Below are 18427 nucleotides of genomic sequence, written 5' to 3' on the forward strand. Positions count from 1 at the left end.
AAACTAGTCAAACTTAAAAAAAAAAATAAAAAAAATGCAAGAACAGTTGCAGGTTTCAGCTGCAATCCAGTGAGAAATCCAGGCAAACGGAAAGAACAGTTTGCACTTTCAGAAAGACAATGAGAAAATTTTGTCTTTGTTATCAAGACAAGAAGAAAGCAAGCAATCCACTGTCCATGACTATGAGAAATACAAACAATTTGAATTTACAGAGAACACGAACATGGCAGTGACAAATGCACTTGGAAACATTAAAATTCTAGCTAAAAGTATTCTAATGAACAGAAACAGATAAGATTATAAACAAATCGAATCTTTAAAACAAAATTTCCATCGCCAGAGCAGCTAAAATTTCTGCTTTTTTTACACCCTTTTTGTTACAGAGGGAATTCAATGATTTCATCAAATTCCCAAGTTGTGTGGTGGTGCAGTATACCATTACACTAGTTGATCCATCACAAATAAAGTTACCATGGTTCGTCACAGAAATACTTTTCATCTGCAGAAAATCCTATTGGGTTTTCCAATATCAATATTTTTCAACAATGATGAATAAAGTCATCTGATATTTTCTTCAATCTACTGATCTTCAGAAACTTTATATAAGTCAGGTGTAATTTCCGTCAACCATAACCCCGGAAATAGCGTCTGCAAAATAGACCAATCAAACATTAAATTCAAATTACACTCTATCTCAATTATCATCAGCGGCAACAGATTGAAAAAAAAAGAAAATACGTCTCAATTTCGAATTAGTTCAAATTGGTTGGGATCGACAATATGAATCTCTATATCCATTTGGATCCACACTTCTAGAGATTGTCATAATTCATAAATCAAAGAGAAAATTAGTAACTTACGTCCAGATTTTTTTGAACCAATTTAGCTCTTTTCTTTGGTCTACGAGGTGGTCTATGTCCAACCATCGCCATAAAATCTTCCTCAATCTCTCTTCGCGAAAGCGGAACCGAAAACTTCACCCTCTCTCTCTTCTCCCCGGCAGATGAATCTCCGGCAACTTTTCCGGCGACTGAAGAATCTCCGGCGACGATGACGTGTTCGTTAGGCTCTTTACAAGCAGCTTTACGAGTCCTCAAATTCCATGGCCTAGATAAGTCAACGTCACCGGTCAAAGTTGTTTCATTTTTTGCTTCTTTAAAGATTGTGTTTTTCATCTTATCAGCTTCTGTTAAGAGATCAAACATTAGCTTTTCTCTTACAGCTCCGATTCCCTCACCGGAATTTTGATTTTCCGGCGGCCTTAATTTTGATCCACGCCGTCCGATTGACTCACGATGAATGGCTGAGATTTGTCCATTGGATTCAACTCTAGCACACCTTAAATGTCTCTGGTTACCCCACTTTAGCCCATATGGTAAGGTGAAATTATGTAAAGGTTTCGATCTTTCTGGTCCCATTGCCATTAAAACCGAGCAATATATGTCTAAAACTATTCAAATGACATACACCCCCACAAGCCCAAATTGCTCTATCAAGCAACACTGACAGAAAATGTATTGAATCAAGACTCAAAGTTGCTTCTTTTTTTTCCTTATTTCTTTCACTTCAGAGAGGAAGAAGAAGAAGAAAGGAAGAGGGTTTCATAGGATTGTTAATATTTCTTTCAAGCTATGATTTTTGTTTATGTTTGTGTTGGCTTAGTTTACGTGTTGTGTGTGTATATATATGATGAGGATGCCAGAGAGAGAGAGAGAGAAGGGGCGGTATTAACGTTCGGGGTTTCAGAGGAGAGTAGGTGCTAAACTGCGCAGTGGATTTGAGGATTTTCATTCATGCCACATCTTCAAAACACAATTTAATTTTATTGGATAATATTTTGTTTACTCACCAGATTTTAGAAAAAGTATATAAATTTGTGATTTAAATATATTGCAGATTTTTTGTGCTTTAAAATTTATTATTCTATCTGTCCCAATGTATACATGAGACTTTTTTCTTTTTAGTCTATCTCAGAAAAAATGTCACTTTTCTATAATTAGAAACATTTAACTCTAAAATTTCCTTTTACCCTCAATAAAATAATTTACAGCCAAACAATGTCTAAGATTCGTTTTCAACCACAAATTTCATAAGTACTCATTTCTTTCTTAAACTTTATGTCAAGTCAAACAGTGTCATATGAACTGAGACGGATGAAGTATAATTATATTTTTTTTATATATTATTAATAAATAGGTTAAAAGATTGTTAAAATAAAATAAGGGAGGTAAGTGGTGTTGACACCCAATTTTGACCCTCCTTTTTTGTTTAATTAATTTCACTATGCTTCTCAGTCGTGAAAATTCCCAATAAATGAGTTTGGAATATTTTCACTAATTACTACACTATTTTTTTTTAGATATTATTTCTCTAAAATTAAGAAAGGTTTCTATCGTTTCTTAAAAATTACCAAACATCATATTTTTTTTTGATATATAATTAAAAAAAAATTACTAAACATCATTCTTTGCAATTAAATCACTCAAAAATAGTGTTGGTATTCCGATATCAATATTGGCGTTGGCATTTTCCTTTAATCCTATTTATTACTATGTTTATCATCTTCTTACTATATTTTTAAAACTAAATACGTATATTAAATTAATTCTATTGTAATTTATATAGGTATACATTTTGTGGGAATTAATTAGGACTAAGGAGCATATTTTAATTAATTGATTGAAGTAAGAAGGGATGAGAAAATAATTCATTTACCTAAAATTTGGGCCAAATCCTATTCCTATTCTACAAAATCAGCAGCCCAATATCCCCCTACCCGACCCAAACCTAAAACTAAAAGCCCCTCACTAACCTCTTTTCAGTAACTAAGACCAAATGAAAACCCCCTTTCTTCCTCACACTTCTTCAACCAAACCAAACAGCCCTAACCAAACGACCCCTTCTCCCCATCACTTCCGTCACGTCACTTCACCGCCACCGCACCCGTCGAACCACCGGAAAAACTCCTGTGCCGACATCACCCATCTCCTATCGCCTATCACCTTTTCCCTTTTTGAAGACGTTTCCAAAAGCTGTAAAGGGAGAGATTCTTAAATCTTTCGGTCTGGGAGATAATCGTCCTTCAATTCGATGAACAATGGCAAGAACCACCATACTCTACACCCCCAACGGCTCTTTCCCTTCCCAATCAGTCTGAAAAGGTGAGATTTTTCACCCCTTTCACCATCTCATCTGTTGAAGACATCAATTTTTCCCCCTCTTTAATTCGAAATTCAAAGGCAAAAGCTTCTTAAAGAAGCTGTTGAAACACCCCAACCTTCAGCTATAAATACTGGGCTTTGAGGGCTGTTTTAGAGAGGTTGAATAACCAGAAAAAATCCCTTTTATTTTTCACAACCTTTCCCCTCATAAAATTCCTTTTGTTAATAACTTGGATTCTGTGAAAAATCTTATTTTTTTACTAAGTTTTTGATTGTCGAAATCCGTTCTTTTAGTTCTCGGCTGAGGAAGGACCACTTCGAGCGGATTTGGAGATTCGACAACTACAATAGCCTCAGTTCGCTGTCACGAAGAAGGTAATCCCACTCGTCTTTATTTTAGTAGAAATGGAAATGTAGTCGTTCAAGCATTTCTCGTCGTTTGTTTGGGTTTAATGGACTGAAATATGTTCGGTCAATGGTTGTGGCTGTTTGTTCGATTTTGTGGACCTAAACCTATTTATTGCCCTATTTGTTCTAAATCCCAGCCTAAAAAATAGTTAAGGAAAATTGCCTATGCTTGAAGATTGTTAACTATTTAGTCGACTATGTGTATTGATATTCATTTCATCCTAAGAAATACTGTGAGATCACGTTTCTATTAGAGAGTCAACGTATAGTCATATAAATGGTAGAATATGGATTTTGGAAGGTTGTTTGCCATAGCAATATAAAAAAAAAAAAAAAAAAGCATGTGATGGTTTTGAATATAGTATAAAGATGAATCCGATGGAGTATTGTTCATGTTCATGCTATGAAGGGTATGGTTAGTTACTGTTAAGTCATTTGTAAAGGATCCATCACATCAATAATAAGAACTGTTTGAGCATAGTTAACAGTAGTCACTGGTAACTTATCAGGAGGACTGCATTTTTAATTTTTAATCATTTTTAATTTTGAATCATTGTTTCAACTATGCTTCATATAAAATATGGTTGAAATTCCTAACTAAATCAATTTACTTATTCATTTATTTGCTTATGGAAATGAGATATCAATATATGGGACTGTTCCCCAATGTGTTCCTAACAGCATGAGCTTATAAAGTGTGCTAGAAAAATTGTTAAGAACATGTTCAAATTAAGATTATTCGTACTTTTCTTAAACAATGTCTGTAGTCAGGTCCCTGACTGAATCTACCTCTTAGAAGGATAATAAGTGCCCTATTATTGGTAAAAATTGGACTTAAAAAAAAAAAAAAAAAAACGTGGCCTATTGTATTTTGTAAATATCAGAAGTTGAGAAATAAGGTTTTTGTAGTTGTTTCCTGAGTATGTTGTACATGATATAAGGTTCTTGTTGTTATATCTCGCATTTTGCACGTTGGAGTATTTTTAAGTTGGTTGCGAAGAGTTGTGGACAAGGCTATTTTTCGACTTTGTTGTAATGCACAAAGTCGCTTATGATTTTATGGGATGGAAATGTTAAGGAAAATTTGGGGTTAAAAGTGAAATTATGGAAGTTTTATTTCATGAAAAAAATGGCCATGTGGCCTTGCATGTGACATGTGGGCCATAGGCCACATGTATTAAGCATATAAGTGGCATAAGATGACTTATTAAGTCATCTTTATTATTTTCATCTCTTGGGAATAATCTAGAAAAAAAAAATTGAGAAAAATGGGTGGAAAATAAAGGGCACATGACCGGCCATGTGCCCCTTTTGTATATATAAATATGACCAAGTCTTGCAAAAAAGGACCAATTCATCATTTGTCATCTAGAAATTTCAAGAGAAATGAAGAGAAAAAAAAGAAGGAGGATAACCGGCAAGAGGAAAGGAACCAACCCCTAAAGTTGATCAGGAAAAATTTATTTCTTCTAGCTTTTATACTAATTGGAAGGTCCTCGTCGACATGCAAGGGTCGTTAGAGCAAGAAGAACATCCGTTAATGCGATTGGGAAGCCTAGCTGAGTGAAGGAATTCAATGGAAGAGGTAAGATTTAATCCTTCTTTACATGTTTATAGATGTTTGTACATGTTGTGCAATGTGGAAATGAATGGAGTTCATGAAAATAAGGTATGGGAGTTGTGGCCGTGTATATGTATTGTGTTGAATAAGAACGATGAATTAAATTACTTGGTGTTTGGTTGATATGGTTATGGACGTTTTGAGCATGTTGTGATGTGTTGAAATGAATAAAATTCATGAAGTTGTGTGTGATGGTGGGCTGGCCGAATGGTGGGTACGCCTTGTGTGGAGGAGAAGGACTAATTTTATTTAGTATAATTTGATTGTTGTATTATGAACTCTATGATGGAAAATGAAGTTTTAATGATCCAAGATTAAAGTTGTAATCGTATGAGCCGTTTGGAAGTTAATGTGACTACAATATGCTTTCTTGAATTCGTGGAAATAATGTTGTAAACATGCGGATTGTTGACATAGTTTATGAATTTAGGAGAAAGAAAGGTGTTGGTAACGTTCTTGTGGAATTGGAATAGTTTTGGGTGGAGTAGTACATTGTTTGAAGTATTGTGAATATTGTGCGGATTACTTGAAATATTCTTGAATCTTGATGAAATGATCTCGGATTAGTATTCGAATATGTGAATGTCGATGTTGACTTGAACGTATGTAGTTTATTGGAATATAAATGGAATGTCGTCGAATTATATAGAAAGGAGTTATTAATGTTAGAATGTATTTGGAATTGATTATCGATGTTGTTATCATGTTGGTTGGTATTGTTGATAATGATTTGGCCGAGTTGAATTCTCGGGAATGTCCAATTTATAGGGGAAGTCTTTCCGAAATTTTTGTGGATAAAGTATTAATTTGGAATTGAATTCTTAAGTGTTATGGCTAATGGTTGATACCTAATGGCATGATTGTAGATCGTGAGAAGTCGAGACGTAAGTTCGGATTAGCTAGGAAGCGGCTAAGGTATGTAAAGCTCACCTTTCTTTCTTTTGGCATGTCCTAGTTGAAAGTAAGTTATGACACGTTTCTCAAGGTAACTCTATTCTTGCAATCCGAGCATATTTATGATTCTTATTTGTTTCTCGATATTCATATTCTTAATGTAGCCAAGATATGGTTTTTATGTCATTAGTAAGATTTGGATTTCAAAAATTGCATATAAGTTGTGTTTCTAAAAGAGTGATGTTTTTAAATGACTCCGTAACTACAAACGTCCGTATCTTTCATAGAAAGGCTCGGATTGCTTCGATATGTTCGTATGTGATTCCATAATATGTAAGGTCCGTAACTTTCCGAGGCGGGCCCGAATTAAATCGATATATGACTATGATCTCTACGATATTTTGATATATATGCTCATGATATATGATATGTTTCCGAGTAATGTCCGAAAGTTATTTGCTATAATATTTGTCCGGATTTTCAAGATGCCTTGATATGCTTACGTTATATGATTTGTATATATATTCGGAATATGATTAATTGATTTCGGTAGGCGGTGGTGGGAACAGTAAACCCAATGGTGGGGCAAACCCGGTGGCGAGGTAAACTCACCGGTTTGGTTTAGGCGAATCCCACATTGGTATAGGCGAATCCCACATTGGTTTAGGCGAATCCCACGTCGGTTAATGTCGGCTTACTTTATTGAGTCTGCGAAATGGTTTATGTGCGTGGTTTCTCACTACTCGCTCGTGCGGCGCGTAGCCACTCTTTCACCGCGTCCGGGCCGGGGCACGTATTCGTGCACGTTTCTGCATTGTTCACCGCGTTCCTCCCGGAGGGTCGGGGCACGTATATTTACCGCGTCCGCTTGCTAGCGGGGCGGGGCACGTTATTTGATATGATGATATGGGGGAGGTGGCCGGGATGGCATATGATGATTCCCTTTTACCGCGTCCTTCCGTGGGGGGGGCGGGAGCACGTTACATGTACGTACATATGATATGATTTTACTACCGCGTCCCTTACTAGAGGGCCGGGGCACGTTATATGTATATGTATATGTGTATACGATGATTTCATTCACCGCGTCCCTCACGAGGGGGCCGGGGCACGTTATATGCATATATGATGATTTTATGGAAAGGACATACATGATATATGTTTTTAAAGGCGAGTCTTATGGTTTTTCTGTACTCTTTATTTCGGTATAATCCCGCTTGTTATATTTCATGCTTTACATATTCAGTACATATTTAAATCGACCCCCTTTCTTCGGGGCGCGTTTTATGCGCGCTTGTGTACACCTGTGTGAGTCAAGATGTTAGTAGAAGATGTTCCGGCGGGATTGGCGAGCTCCATTTCCTCGGAGGCCGCCGAGATGTATTATCATGTTATGGTTCTACGTTCTGTGTTAGAGACTTTGCAGACAGTGTCGTGGGTATAAGATGTCGATTATGTAAGCGGCTATGTAAGCCGACGAGTTATTACGCATTGTATTATAAGCTCTGTATGTTTTTATATGTTACAGATTGTCATTGATTCGAGAAAGGCAAAAAGCGTATTAATTTTCTTCGAAAAATTTTCATTATGTATTTATGTTACGATTTGAGAGCCAACATGATTATGAGTGTTATGTGAGTCAGCGGGTTCGCTCGGCCCTAAATAAGGGTCGGGTGCCCATCACACCCTAACAGGGATTAGGGTGTGACACTTGTCTTAACCATAAGTTGCTACATGTGGTTTAATGGTAAATCTGATGGCATTTTGAGTATCCTGTTTATGTACTAAGAAAGGCATTTTGTGGATTTACACTCTATGATGGCTTGTATGGTATACTTGAGCTTTAGGTACAAAACTTTGCTTCCTTTAAGATCTATAATGATCAAGTTTATTGATTTTATAACAAGAAAACATAACTGAAATTATAAGGTAGAATAGGCTGTCCTATTTATCTTAGGTCTGTCATGTTATTCCAGGAAATGGCCTATACAAATTTAGAAGTGACTTTATTTTGTTGCTCTTAAAGAAGGATCTGGATACAAATGTATGTTTAAATCTCATGGTTGTGTGATTTTATTTCTCTGCCTCTTTGGAACCTGTTTTATAGCATGTTGAATAATTATATAAGAACATCTTGTCGATTCTATTGTTAGGACGGTACACGTGCGTTAGTTGTACTCGACGGCTCGTAACTTAACTAACATTAGTGAAGACGGATAGCAGTACTAATTTATGGGCATGTTTATTAGATTTCATGTTAAGAAATAATCCAAGAATCACCCCTTATGTTAAAGTCTTCTTTCTTTTGAATGAATGTTAGAATCCAGACATTAGTGAAAAGTTCCTTGTTCTTTTCTGTTCTGCACTTACTCTATATTTTTTTTTTACTCAGAGTTAGAAAGCCTCAGAGTACGAACAGCATCAAATCTGAGTGTCATGAAATCATAATTGAATTTAATTTAAAATATATTTATCTAGAATATTGACGATTACTTGTATATATTTTATTACTAGAAGTGATTGCATGATTAAAAGCCCCCACGAGGGCTAATCTCCTAATAAAATAATTGTTTGACAGTGATCAGTCATAGCTATGCACTTTCAATGTCAAATTGTAAAATATATGACTACCTACAAAGGACTTGAATAGTCTTTTTCGTTTTCTTTGATTTCATTTCCATTTATAAAGAAATAGGAAAGTTTACTACTACTCATGGACTCTTATCTTTTTGGAGGAACTACCAATATCTATAAATTTATTAGCATTACTATATATCATATATTTCCTATTAGTTTGCGTGCTTACAATATTTTTAGGCAATTTAGTCATTAATTAATCCCACTAATAATTTTGGGGAATATTGAGTGAAATTACTATAGAATAGACTCTATTAGCATAAAAATCAGAATTTGCTTGAAGATTGTTGTATCCTGTATCACAGGTGACATCTCCTAATGCCTCATGTCCGTATAAAATCAACTCAAATCTACCTCTTGTTTTCCATGGTTGTTTGATCCCTGCATTTTCACTTTGTCACGTCTTTGGAATTAAGTAAAATGGGCAAGTGCACAAACTGAACCTTCTTAGATAGAAACTATGCTGTGTGAATTCATGACCAAGTGGCATTTCTTCTATATTCTGGGTAAGTTTATTTCTAGGCATTGTTGGGACTGGAGCATGTTTAGTGCTATAAGAGTTATAGTCCAGTGTATATTTCTTGTTTCCCTTGTGTGTCCCTAAGACGTTGCTAGCAGGAACTAGTAGAGCATATTGGGTTTGCTAATGTTTATAAAATCCGGGTTATGTTTTGGTACGTTCGCCCCTCTTCTAAGTCTTGAAATAAACCGAGATTCTGGTGAATGATAACTTTGTGCAATCTTTGAGTTCAAACAGATTTATCATGTTTTCTTAGTATTTATGTTCTTTTTCCCTGATGCAAACTATGGGTATTTTAAGTTATTGAATATACTCGGTTTATTTCAAATTTTTAATAACTGTGAATAGCATAAATCATTCTTCTCATAAATTAACTGAACATCCTGTTAAGATTTCTGGAAAATCTGTTAGTCTTAGTGTATAATTGTGCCTGTCTTGCTATTTAAGCCGAGCTTTTATATATTTGTCATAACCTGCTAATCCTTTCCTTTCTATTTTTTTTTTTTTTTTACATGAAATATCGGAGCACCCTGGGAGTTTATCAACAAACTCCACGAGCTGTCCAATTGGACTAAGTTACAAGCTGCGTCTGCCCCCATTTTATTCCTCCTAGAGTCACTATTTCTTATGTCTTCCGATGGAGTCCCCTAGTTCGGTGTTGGGATTCTTGAAAGAGATGTCCAGCCACTTCTCTCTTCTTGTTGGCCTCGCATTTACTTACAACCGTATTCGTTGTATTACTTGAACTAACACTTGCCATTTTGAGTTTTCGGTGTTGATATGCTCTTGTTTGTGAACCAATTTTGCATAGAACTTTCAGGTGGGAATAGCAAAACTTTGTCATTACTTCCCTTCTCCCTTTAATTCGTTCCAGGAGATTTCAGTAGGGTGAAAGACTCGAAAACACGTATTTTTCGTGAAGGATAAAAGTGCATGCCTTTAAGAGTCCATTTGGGAATATCAAAGGATAGAAATGAGTTTTTTTTTAACCTCTAACTGCTGGTGTTTTATAGTTTCAAAAATGCTTATTTTCATGGGAAAAGTAGTGGTGAATTTGAGTTTGGTCTTCTACAAGAACGGATCAAAGGTTTTTTTTTTTTTTTTTAAAACAAAATGACATTTTCGGCATTTATTTTAACTGACATGAATAGGCCTTATTATTTAAGTAGAATACAAGAACTCTTGTTAGGGCCCGAGTACGGTGGCTCAAGATATTTTACGAGAGCTAAAGGTACATACTCTATTTTTACATACATATATATACTATCTTATTTCTTGTTAAATCATCCAATCATCTTTACGCTATGTCTGTACTTATATATATCACGGTACTTATACATATTATTATATTTTTCATGGCTACTTCCAAAAGTATACCTCTTTATACCATTTTACATATGACAAACATAATCCATATATATGTTATTTTCTCATAAAAATATATATATTTTCATACTATACATTACATATACGGTCCTTATATACAATAACTATATTTGTAACTAATCTTCAAAAAATATATATGTGTACTCCTTTTATAAACAATATACATCCCTAGTACATATAATTTTACAACTCATATTAATTACTTTCCTTTACAATGAATATACCCGCATACTATTTTATTTTTTTATTTTATTTATTTTATTTTTTTAAACACGTATTATACATATACTACCTTATTTCCATTAATTCCCTTGGCCCTCTTTATATTATATGCATCTATATAGTACTATCACGTCATCAATAACTATTTTTAGTTACCCGTGATACATATATCACACATATGCATTATTTTCTTATATATATATATATATATATATATATATATATATATATATATATATATATATATATATATCTTCTTATTCTATATTATACATACTCTTCTTATATAAAATAAACATCATACATATTTGTTCTCACGCATACATTAGCATTAATTACTCTTTTATAAATATGCATTTACTCACATAGTTATAATTACTTTAAAACCACTCGTTTACACAAATAGTTTTGAGAGAAGTAGTTTCTTTCGCAATTCTTTAAATAGGTAATATTAAATAAGAAATAGATAAATAATCCCCTCTAGTGTTAATTAAACTAAGTTTAAAGTTTGTCTTCAGATAGGCTCTGAGGGATGCTTAACACCTTCTCCTCGGGGTAAATAAAACCCTTACCTAGAATCTCACAGGTTTCAAAGACTAAAAAATGGAGTTTACATTTTCACAAATGGTTTCCTAATATTTCCTAAAATTAGGTGGCGACTCTAAAAATTTACAAAACCAGAGGAAATATAATCATAAGTTGTGAACTAGTTTTAATCCGTTAAAAATAGGGCATAACAAATGGAATATCGTAAATCATAAGGGATGTAAGTATTATGGAGCTAAACCTCAGGAGAGGTCTCTGAAATTTTCCTTATTTTATATTTTATTATGAAATAAGAATGAGAAAATTATGTATTAATAATACCTAGATATGAATATATAAAAGATAAAAGGGGGAAACATTCTTTGTGGGATTACACTAGGTATATTGTTGTTATTGGGGGAAGCATTATTTAACAAAAAATTATTTATTTTTAGTTTCTCGAGATCTCGATTTATAATAGAGGTTTCATTCATCAAATCTACATCCTTGTTAGTGGTGGTAATATCTTATTCACCACCTTACATTAACTTCAGCTATACAATTACATCATTACATAATGGTCCTTACCTATTATTTTAACTCACTATGATGAATGGAATGAATCCCACATCGATGAACGACGAAAATTTTGGACTTCTTATATGGCTTGGACAATCCTCCCCCCTTTGAGCGACTTTTTAGGTGTGAGTTAATTAGACTCAAGGCCTAATTTGAAATGGTATCAGAGTCAGGTCCGTTCCGTGGGGGTCCCAAGGGTACTAATAGATCCGTTCCGTATGGGCCCCAAGGGTACCAAACAGTTGTGGGCTGGAATTATTTCGTCTATAAATGTGCACGCTCCAGACCGAACAACAAAACCTTGAATAAAAAATGTCTGAATTTGAGTGTGAGACGGGGGTTGGGGGTGATGAGTGAAATGAATCACACAACGATGAAGGATGGGAATCCATCGCTGGAATTAGCTTTTGAGACGTGAGTTAGACCCAAGGCTAAATTTGACAACAATTCATTATTATTAGGCTTAATGCATATGCGGCCCCTAAACTTGGCCCTTTTTTTCATTTTGGCACCTCAACTAAGTGTTCTTCCTATTGAACCCGAATGAGCTCAGAAACAGTGTGTCCATCAAACACAATCTGACTTACATAACATATATGGTGAGTTTTAATTTTTTTTTTTTAGCCTTGCGCGTAAATGTCAATAGCATCCTACCTGAAAAATTCAACAAATTTGAACACCCCACCCAGTTTGATTAGACACATCAAATAGGAAGAATTGTGCTACTGTGTTATACAAGTGAAGAGCCACCACTTACACCAATCAAATCAACAAAACCGGAAAATAAGAAATCTAAAATAAGAAACCAAAACTAGAAACCAAACTGAAAACTATAAAATCAAAACCAAAACTTAATATCTGATGTGTATAAGTAAAATGGGTGGGGTGTCTTAATTGGTTGAATTTTCCACGTAGGATTCGATTGACATTCACGCGCAAGGCTAAAAAAATTTGAAACTCACCATATATGTTATGTAAGTCGAATTGTGTTTGATAGACACACGTGAGATCAAATTCAGGAGTTTAATGGGGAACAACACTTAGCCTATATATAGTCATTGCATTAGTGGTCTATGGCTCTATCATGTCATCAGTGTGTGACATGGAGGATTCTTTTTAAGTTTGATTTTATCATTTTACGCAGCATAAACTAATTAAAAGTCAGATATAGTAATTGTCTAAGTTTGAGAGCACATGAATAATTTAAAGTTTTTATCATTTACCCTATCCATTCCTATGAAAACCAAATGCTACCTTTCAACATTCAATATACTAGAGGTATCTAAACAATGTTAGATTGTAAATTAAAATTACTTTACAATAGATATAACTAGAGTTTAATTTTTGGCATTTGCGTCTTTAATAATGAAGTTACAGTCTGTAGGTTTGAATTTAAAATTAGTAAATAAAATGAACTCTATGATTCATGAGCTATTACATGACATTTTCTTATTAGACTACTCTAATTAGTCATTGCAGCATGTTTGTTAATTACTGTGACTTATATTACTTTTTATGTAATTTCTAAATATGTAAAAAAAAAAAAATTTAAAAAAACTTAAAAATTGTATGTCTGAATTCTAGGTCAAATAAAGGTGTTGACTCTCGAAATTCAAACTATATCATATAGAGCGGGACAGAAGGAGTAAAAAGTTTAAGTGCATACTACTGGTTTGAAATTTTTGATTTTATAATTTGATGATTAAAACTTGTCTTTGATAAGCTGCATAAGATAAAAATATGTACATGAAATTTCGTATAACTAATACAGAATTTAATTTGAAACATAAAACTTTAAATTACTAATATCATGTTACGTAATTAATAAAAATTTTGATTTTTAATATAAAACTGCAGTTCACCGGTGTTTGATTTTTGATATTAAATTCTACATTAGCCTTTGATGAAAGCTATGTTATTTTATATTGACTGAATTAAGCATTGGTGTATCAATAATACCTAGATATGAAAAGATAAAGATGCCCTTATAATAGATAATACTCCTTCCATCTCAAAAAATTGTCTTAGTTTGATTCTAGACGGAGTTTAAAAAATAAAGGAAGACTTCTGAAATGTGTGGTCCAAAACAAACCTTACATATTTGTGTGGTTGTAAATCATCTCATAGAGTTAAATAGTTTCTAAATAAAAATATGTCAATCTTTTTGGAACAAACTAATAAAGAAAGTAAGATAATCTTTTTGGGACGGAGGGAGCATTTGTTAAGATGCCTTAGAATAGATAATATTTTCTCTTCATCTTTTTTTGTTTAATTATTTAATATCTAAAATTTAATGACCCGATTAAAATATTAAAATTAATTTAGGTAATATTTGATTGTATGTATTTATGTGTAAAATAAACGGAAAAGGATTAAAAAAATGTCCCTAACGTATTGAAAATGATTTAAATTTGCCCTCCTTTCACCTACTGATCTCTAATTGCCCTTAACATTAATTTTTCGGTTACAGATGTTCCTCCTTCCACTTATTGGATGTCGATTGCCCTTAACGGTTAAAAATACTCCTCTTTTTAACAAAATTATATGAAATGGCATATGTGAGGCTTTAATAAAATAGATGATGTTGTTTTATTAATCCACGTAAGTCTTAGACCCAACTTATAAATAACCTGACCAATCATTCAGGAAAAGTATTGCCTATAGGATTTGGTTAATATGTTCACATGTTTGAATTTGAAGGTAAAGAGCTCGCTTATACTGATTCAGATGCATAAAATTCAGTAAATTTAATCGTTATAGTAAGTTATGTTTTATTCTTTTATTACCATATTACACTTGTAAAATTTATTATGGAGGTCTAACTTAATCTAAAATTTGTATATTGCAAGTGTAACAGATTAAACTCTGGTCTATATGAACCAACCTCAAGTTACGTACACTACTAGATCTTACAATAGAGCAATCAGTAATATTGACAGCTTCAAAAGATAGTATTCTTTTTATCCTATTTTGCATGACACATTTTGTAAAAAAGGCATCCTTGTTATGAAATTATGGATGTCCATTCCTTTTTCTTCCACCATGTTAATGGTTCTTCCTTTTTCTTCCACCATGTCAATGGCTCTCCCATTATCTTCCACCATGTTAATGGCTCTCCCATTATCTTCCACCATTTCATATATTAAATGCATATGTATCACTATAAATAGAGGCATAAGTTTTCATATGGAATGCACTTGTAATACATCTTGGAAGAACAATAAAATCTCTCCTCTTTGTCACTCTATTTCTATGGTTTTCATCCTTTAATATTGTGACTTTTTTACCTTCATTTTATAACACGTTATCAAGACGAGACTCGCCATTTTTTCAAATATTTTGAAAAGATCCGGAGAGTGGATGTACTCTAATTATCCTCATTCCGAACCATTGGTCTTCACTAAGTAGTATCAATTTGTTGTGTTCATGAAGTTTATAGGTACCTTTTATTATACATAGTAGCCATAGGAATGTATGCCTTTAATTACGTTTCCCTTTCAATATTAGCAAATTAAGTAAGAAACATGAGTTCAATGATTTGGCACGGGATCTAAGCAAAGTGTTGAGAATCCTCAAAGATTTAGCACTTTCATTATTTTTGATCGACTCTAATTATTTGGACCGAGCTAATGAAAGTCTACGTATGACAACCGCCTTTGAATTGGCACCTATGAGTTTTACATAAAAGGTTGGTATCTTCTTTTATAAATCGTTAAGTTTTTTTTTTTTTAATTGTCTTTTGCTTATTGATGTTACGATTTTGTTGGTCTCGATCCGAGAAATCTAAATGGTTCGATTTGATCCGGGGAACGTGATTAATTCTCGACTATTTGTGCCTCAAATGTGTTCTCGAAGAACAATATTGTTAAGAGGGATTATGATGTTAATTATATCCCTTAATGGCTAAATGAGAGCTTGCAAGAAATACATGGTCATCGAAGTGACAATATTTTCTATGCCTAATCGTGTCTAAACTTATTTATGTCTATAACCACCTAAAGTGGTAATAGTTTTAATGGGTTTATTGTTGGGACTAAATATGTATGCCTAAATTTGTTCTCGAAGTAGCAATATCTTAAAAGAGGTTATAAGCTATCACGATTTGATATGCTTAAGACACGTTCGTATAATTATGTTTTATTCCCGAAGAATGAAAACTTTTGATAAATGTTGCAAATATAGATCCATTTTTCAAGTGAATGTGTGATAGTTTGTAGTAAGGCTTTTAATTCTACTCCCGAAGTAGTAGAATTATGAAATTTAATCCCGAGTTAATAAATAATCAAAATTTACTTCTCAAGTAGTAAAACTTTGAAATTTACTCCAAGTAGCAAGACTTTAAAATTTACTCTCGAAGTAGTAAACCTTTAAACTTTACTCCCGAAGTAGTAAAACTTTAAACTTCACTCCCGCGTAAAGAACTGGTAAAATATCTGAGAAATATTCTCAGCAATGTCTTCTTGTGCTTAAGCAAAATAACGAGTTATTAATGAACGTTGTATTGCAAGCACATTTGAATAATCAGGATTCATTTCTCGAAGTGAATGAAGAAATACAACAACTTATCTCCTGGAGAGATAAAATACAAGGAATATACATTTTATTTGTGTGGTATGAAATTAAGGCATTGCAACACGTACCCGTCGTATGTAGAAACATCTTGAATAATTTTATTAAAGTATCATTTTAAAGAAAAAAATGTAGTAAAGTGCTTTCTACTATAACCACATTGATAAATTATGGTTAGTTGTTATTGATTTCCTCGAAGGAAATAACAATTAATGTATTTTCCCCTGAAGGAATTAATAACTATATGGTTGCCTCTCTGATACAAAATGATCAGATGTTAATGATGAATCTCCTCGAAGGAGATGTTTAAAATATTGAAGTTTAGAATTCAATATTTATTTAGTGAAACGCGTAGTGTCGAAATTTGCTTTCATGGTATCGAAGTATTTAAGAAATATTTGGTAATAGAAATTAATGATTAAAGGCTCCGTAAGAGCTAATTATTTATTTGCAAGTATCATGACACTAGCGTTGTCCAAATAATATCGATCATGATAAATAAATTGAAGTATCTTGAAGATGTTATATATGATAATACCATTCATCGTAGATCGTAATTGGTACGATCGGAACACTGTAGTAGACCTGAAGTTTACTAACAATAAAAATGGTTATCATATTGAGACTACAAATGATCGGAATATTAAATATCTTCAAGTTACTACGGGTAAGAAATACACATGTGAAATTTTACCGAGCATGATGAGATCACATACCACGATAAGCTAGAAATTTATTGATATATAATTTCATGCAATAGTAAAACTTAAGTTTATTAAAGAAATAGCACTCGTCATAGTAAACTTGAAGTTTACGAGTACAGATAATTTTATCAGTTGACAAGACCATTTTGATCGTCCTGATTTAAATCTGATGTGCTAATTGAGTATTAAAAACATATTGAAGAACTAGAAGATTCTTCAAGAATTTGTTTGTGTTGCTTGTTCTCATGATAAGTTGATTACATCAGCTTATAATGTTGGGACTGAATCCCCTAACTTCTGGAAAATATAAAAGGTGAATGTGGGCCCCTTCACCCGTAATGTGATGTCTTAAATAGATGCATCTATGAGACGGTCACATGTATGTTTATTGTCAATCGGCAGCTTGACATTTACGAAGTTGCTCGCTCAAAATGATTGAGTTGGAAGCACAATTTTCGAATATGTAATCAAGACAATCATCTTGATAATGCCGGTTTATATCTAAGTTGGTTTGGCACTAGATGCCTCCATAATACGCCTAAACCATCGTTTATGAGAACGAGTTTGATGTTGGTCCGAGATATGATATATTGCATACAACAACACTTGTATGCTTTAGATCAATAAATTTTGATAAAATCTCTCCCTCATATTTGGTTCGTGGTCGAACTAGATATTTACATCTTTTATCATTTGATGTGCGGTACATGATTAATGGATATACCATGATGCACATGATGGATTTTCCCAAAGAAAATGGGACATATGTCACTAAAATAAGGGGAGAGAATAAGCAACCTAAGAGATATGTTGTGAATTATCATCGCGATGATCCCTGATAATTCAAGTCAAATGTTGAAGCATTTTCGACCCAACTATTTCATATTTCATCCGCAAAATGCTTCTAATGTCCTCGAAGGATAGAGTCTATAAAGATGCACTAGAGCATGGTAGATCTAATCTGCTCCAAATATAATAATCCTTGAAAAAGGGAGGAGCAAATGATCATAAAGAGGCAATGTGCTCTCAAGAGCTATGACATAACACTTCATAAACCTTATGAGAGGTTCTGTGTAATTGAAAATATTGAAGTGATGAGATCTCGCAGAGATTGTCGTTTAATCGCGAACCGATACAAAATGATATCTTGTCGACGATATCTTTGATACAATATGGCGCGCAATATTGTATAAGATTGTGA

General features: G+C 33.4%; 1 protein-coding gene and 1 long non-coding RNA gene across 2 annotated transcripts; one reads left to right on the forward strand and one right to left on the reverse strand.

The window, feature by feature from the left end:
- Window positions 1–278: 278 nt before the first annotated feature.
- On the reverse strand, window positions 279–1808 carry LOC132060852 (uncharacterized). The gene is made up of 2 exons (XM_059453761.1): window positions 861–1808; window positions 279–648 (listed from the first exon to the last, which is right to left on the reverse strand). Exons 1-2 carry the CDS (start codon window positions 1422–1424, stop codon window positions 580–582), a joined length of 633 nt encoding a protein of 210 aa, XP_059309744.1. The 5' UTR covers window positions 1425–1808; the 3' UTR covers window positions 279–579.
- Window positions 1809–2901: 1093 nt separating this feature from the next.
- On the forward strand, window positions 2902–10042 carry LOC132060853 (uncharacterized). Its single transcript, XR_009416042.1, has 2 exons — window positions 2902–3536; window positions 9768–10042. It is a non-coding gene; the product is annotated as an uncharacterized LOC132060853 (long non-coding RNA).
- The last annotated feature ends 8385 nt before the right edge of the window (window positions 10043–18427 follow it).

The sequence above is a fragment of the Lycium ferocissimum genome, chromosome 6 (genome assembly GCF_029784015.1).
Source record: "Lycium ferocissimum isolate CSIRO_LF1 chromosome 6, AGI_CSIRO_Lferr_CH_V1, whole genome shotgun sequence".
NCBI classification, from domain to species: domain Eukaryota; kingdom Viridiplantae; phylum Streptophyta; class Magnoliopsida; order Solanales; family Solanaceae; genus Lycium; species Lycium ferocissimum.

Bases quoted from the DNA above. Each gene is read 5' to 3' on its own strand.
- LOC132060852 (XM_059453761.1), bottom strand. From the start codon at position 1,424: ATGGCAATGGGACCAGAAAGATCGAAACCTTTACATAATTTCACCTTA. The intron at 649-860 runs GTAAGTTACTAA...TCTATTTTGCAG, and splicing joins TGGTTCAAAAAAATCTGGAC to ACGCTATTTCCGGGGTTATG.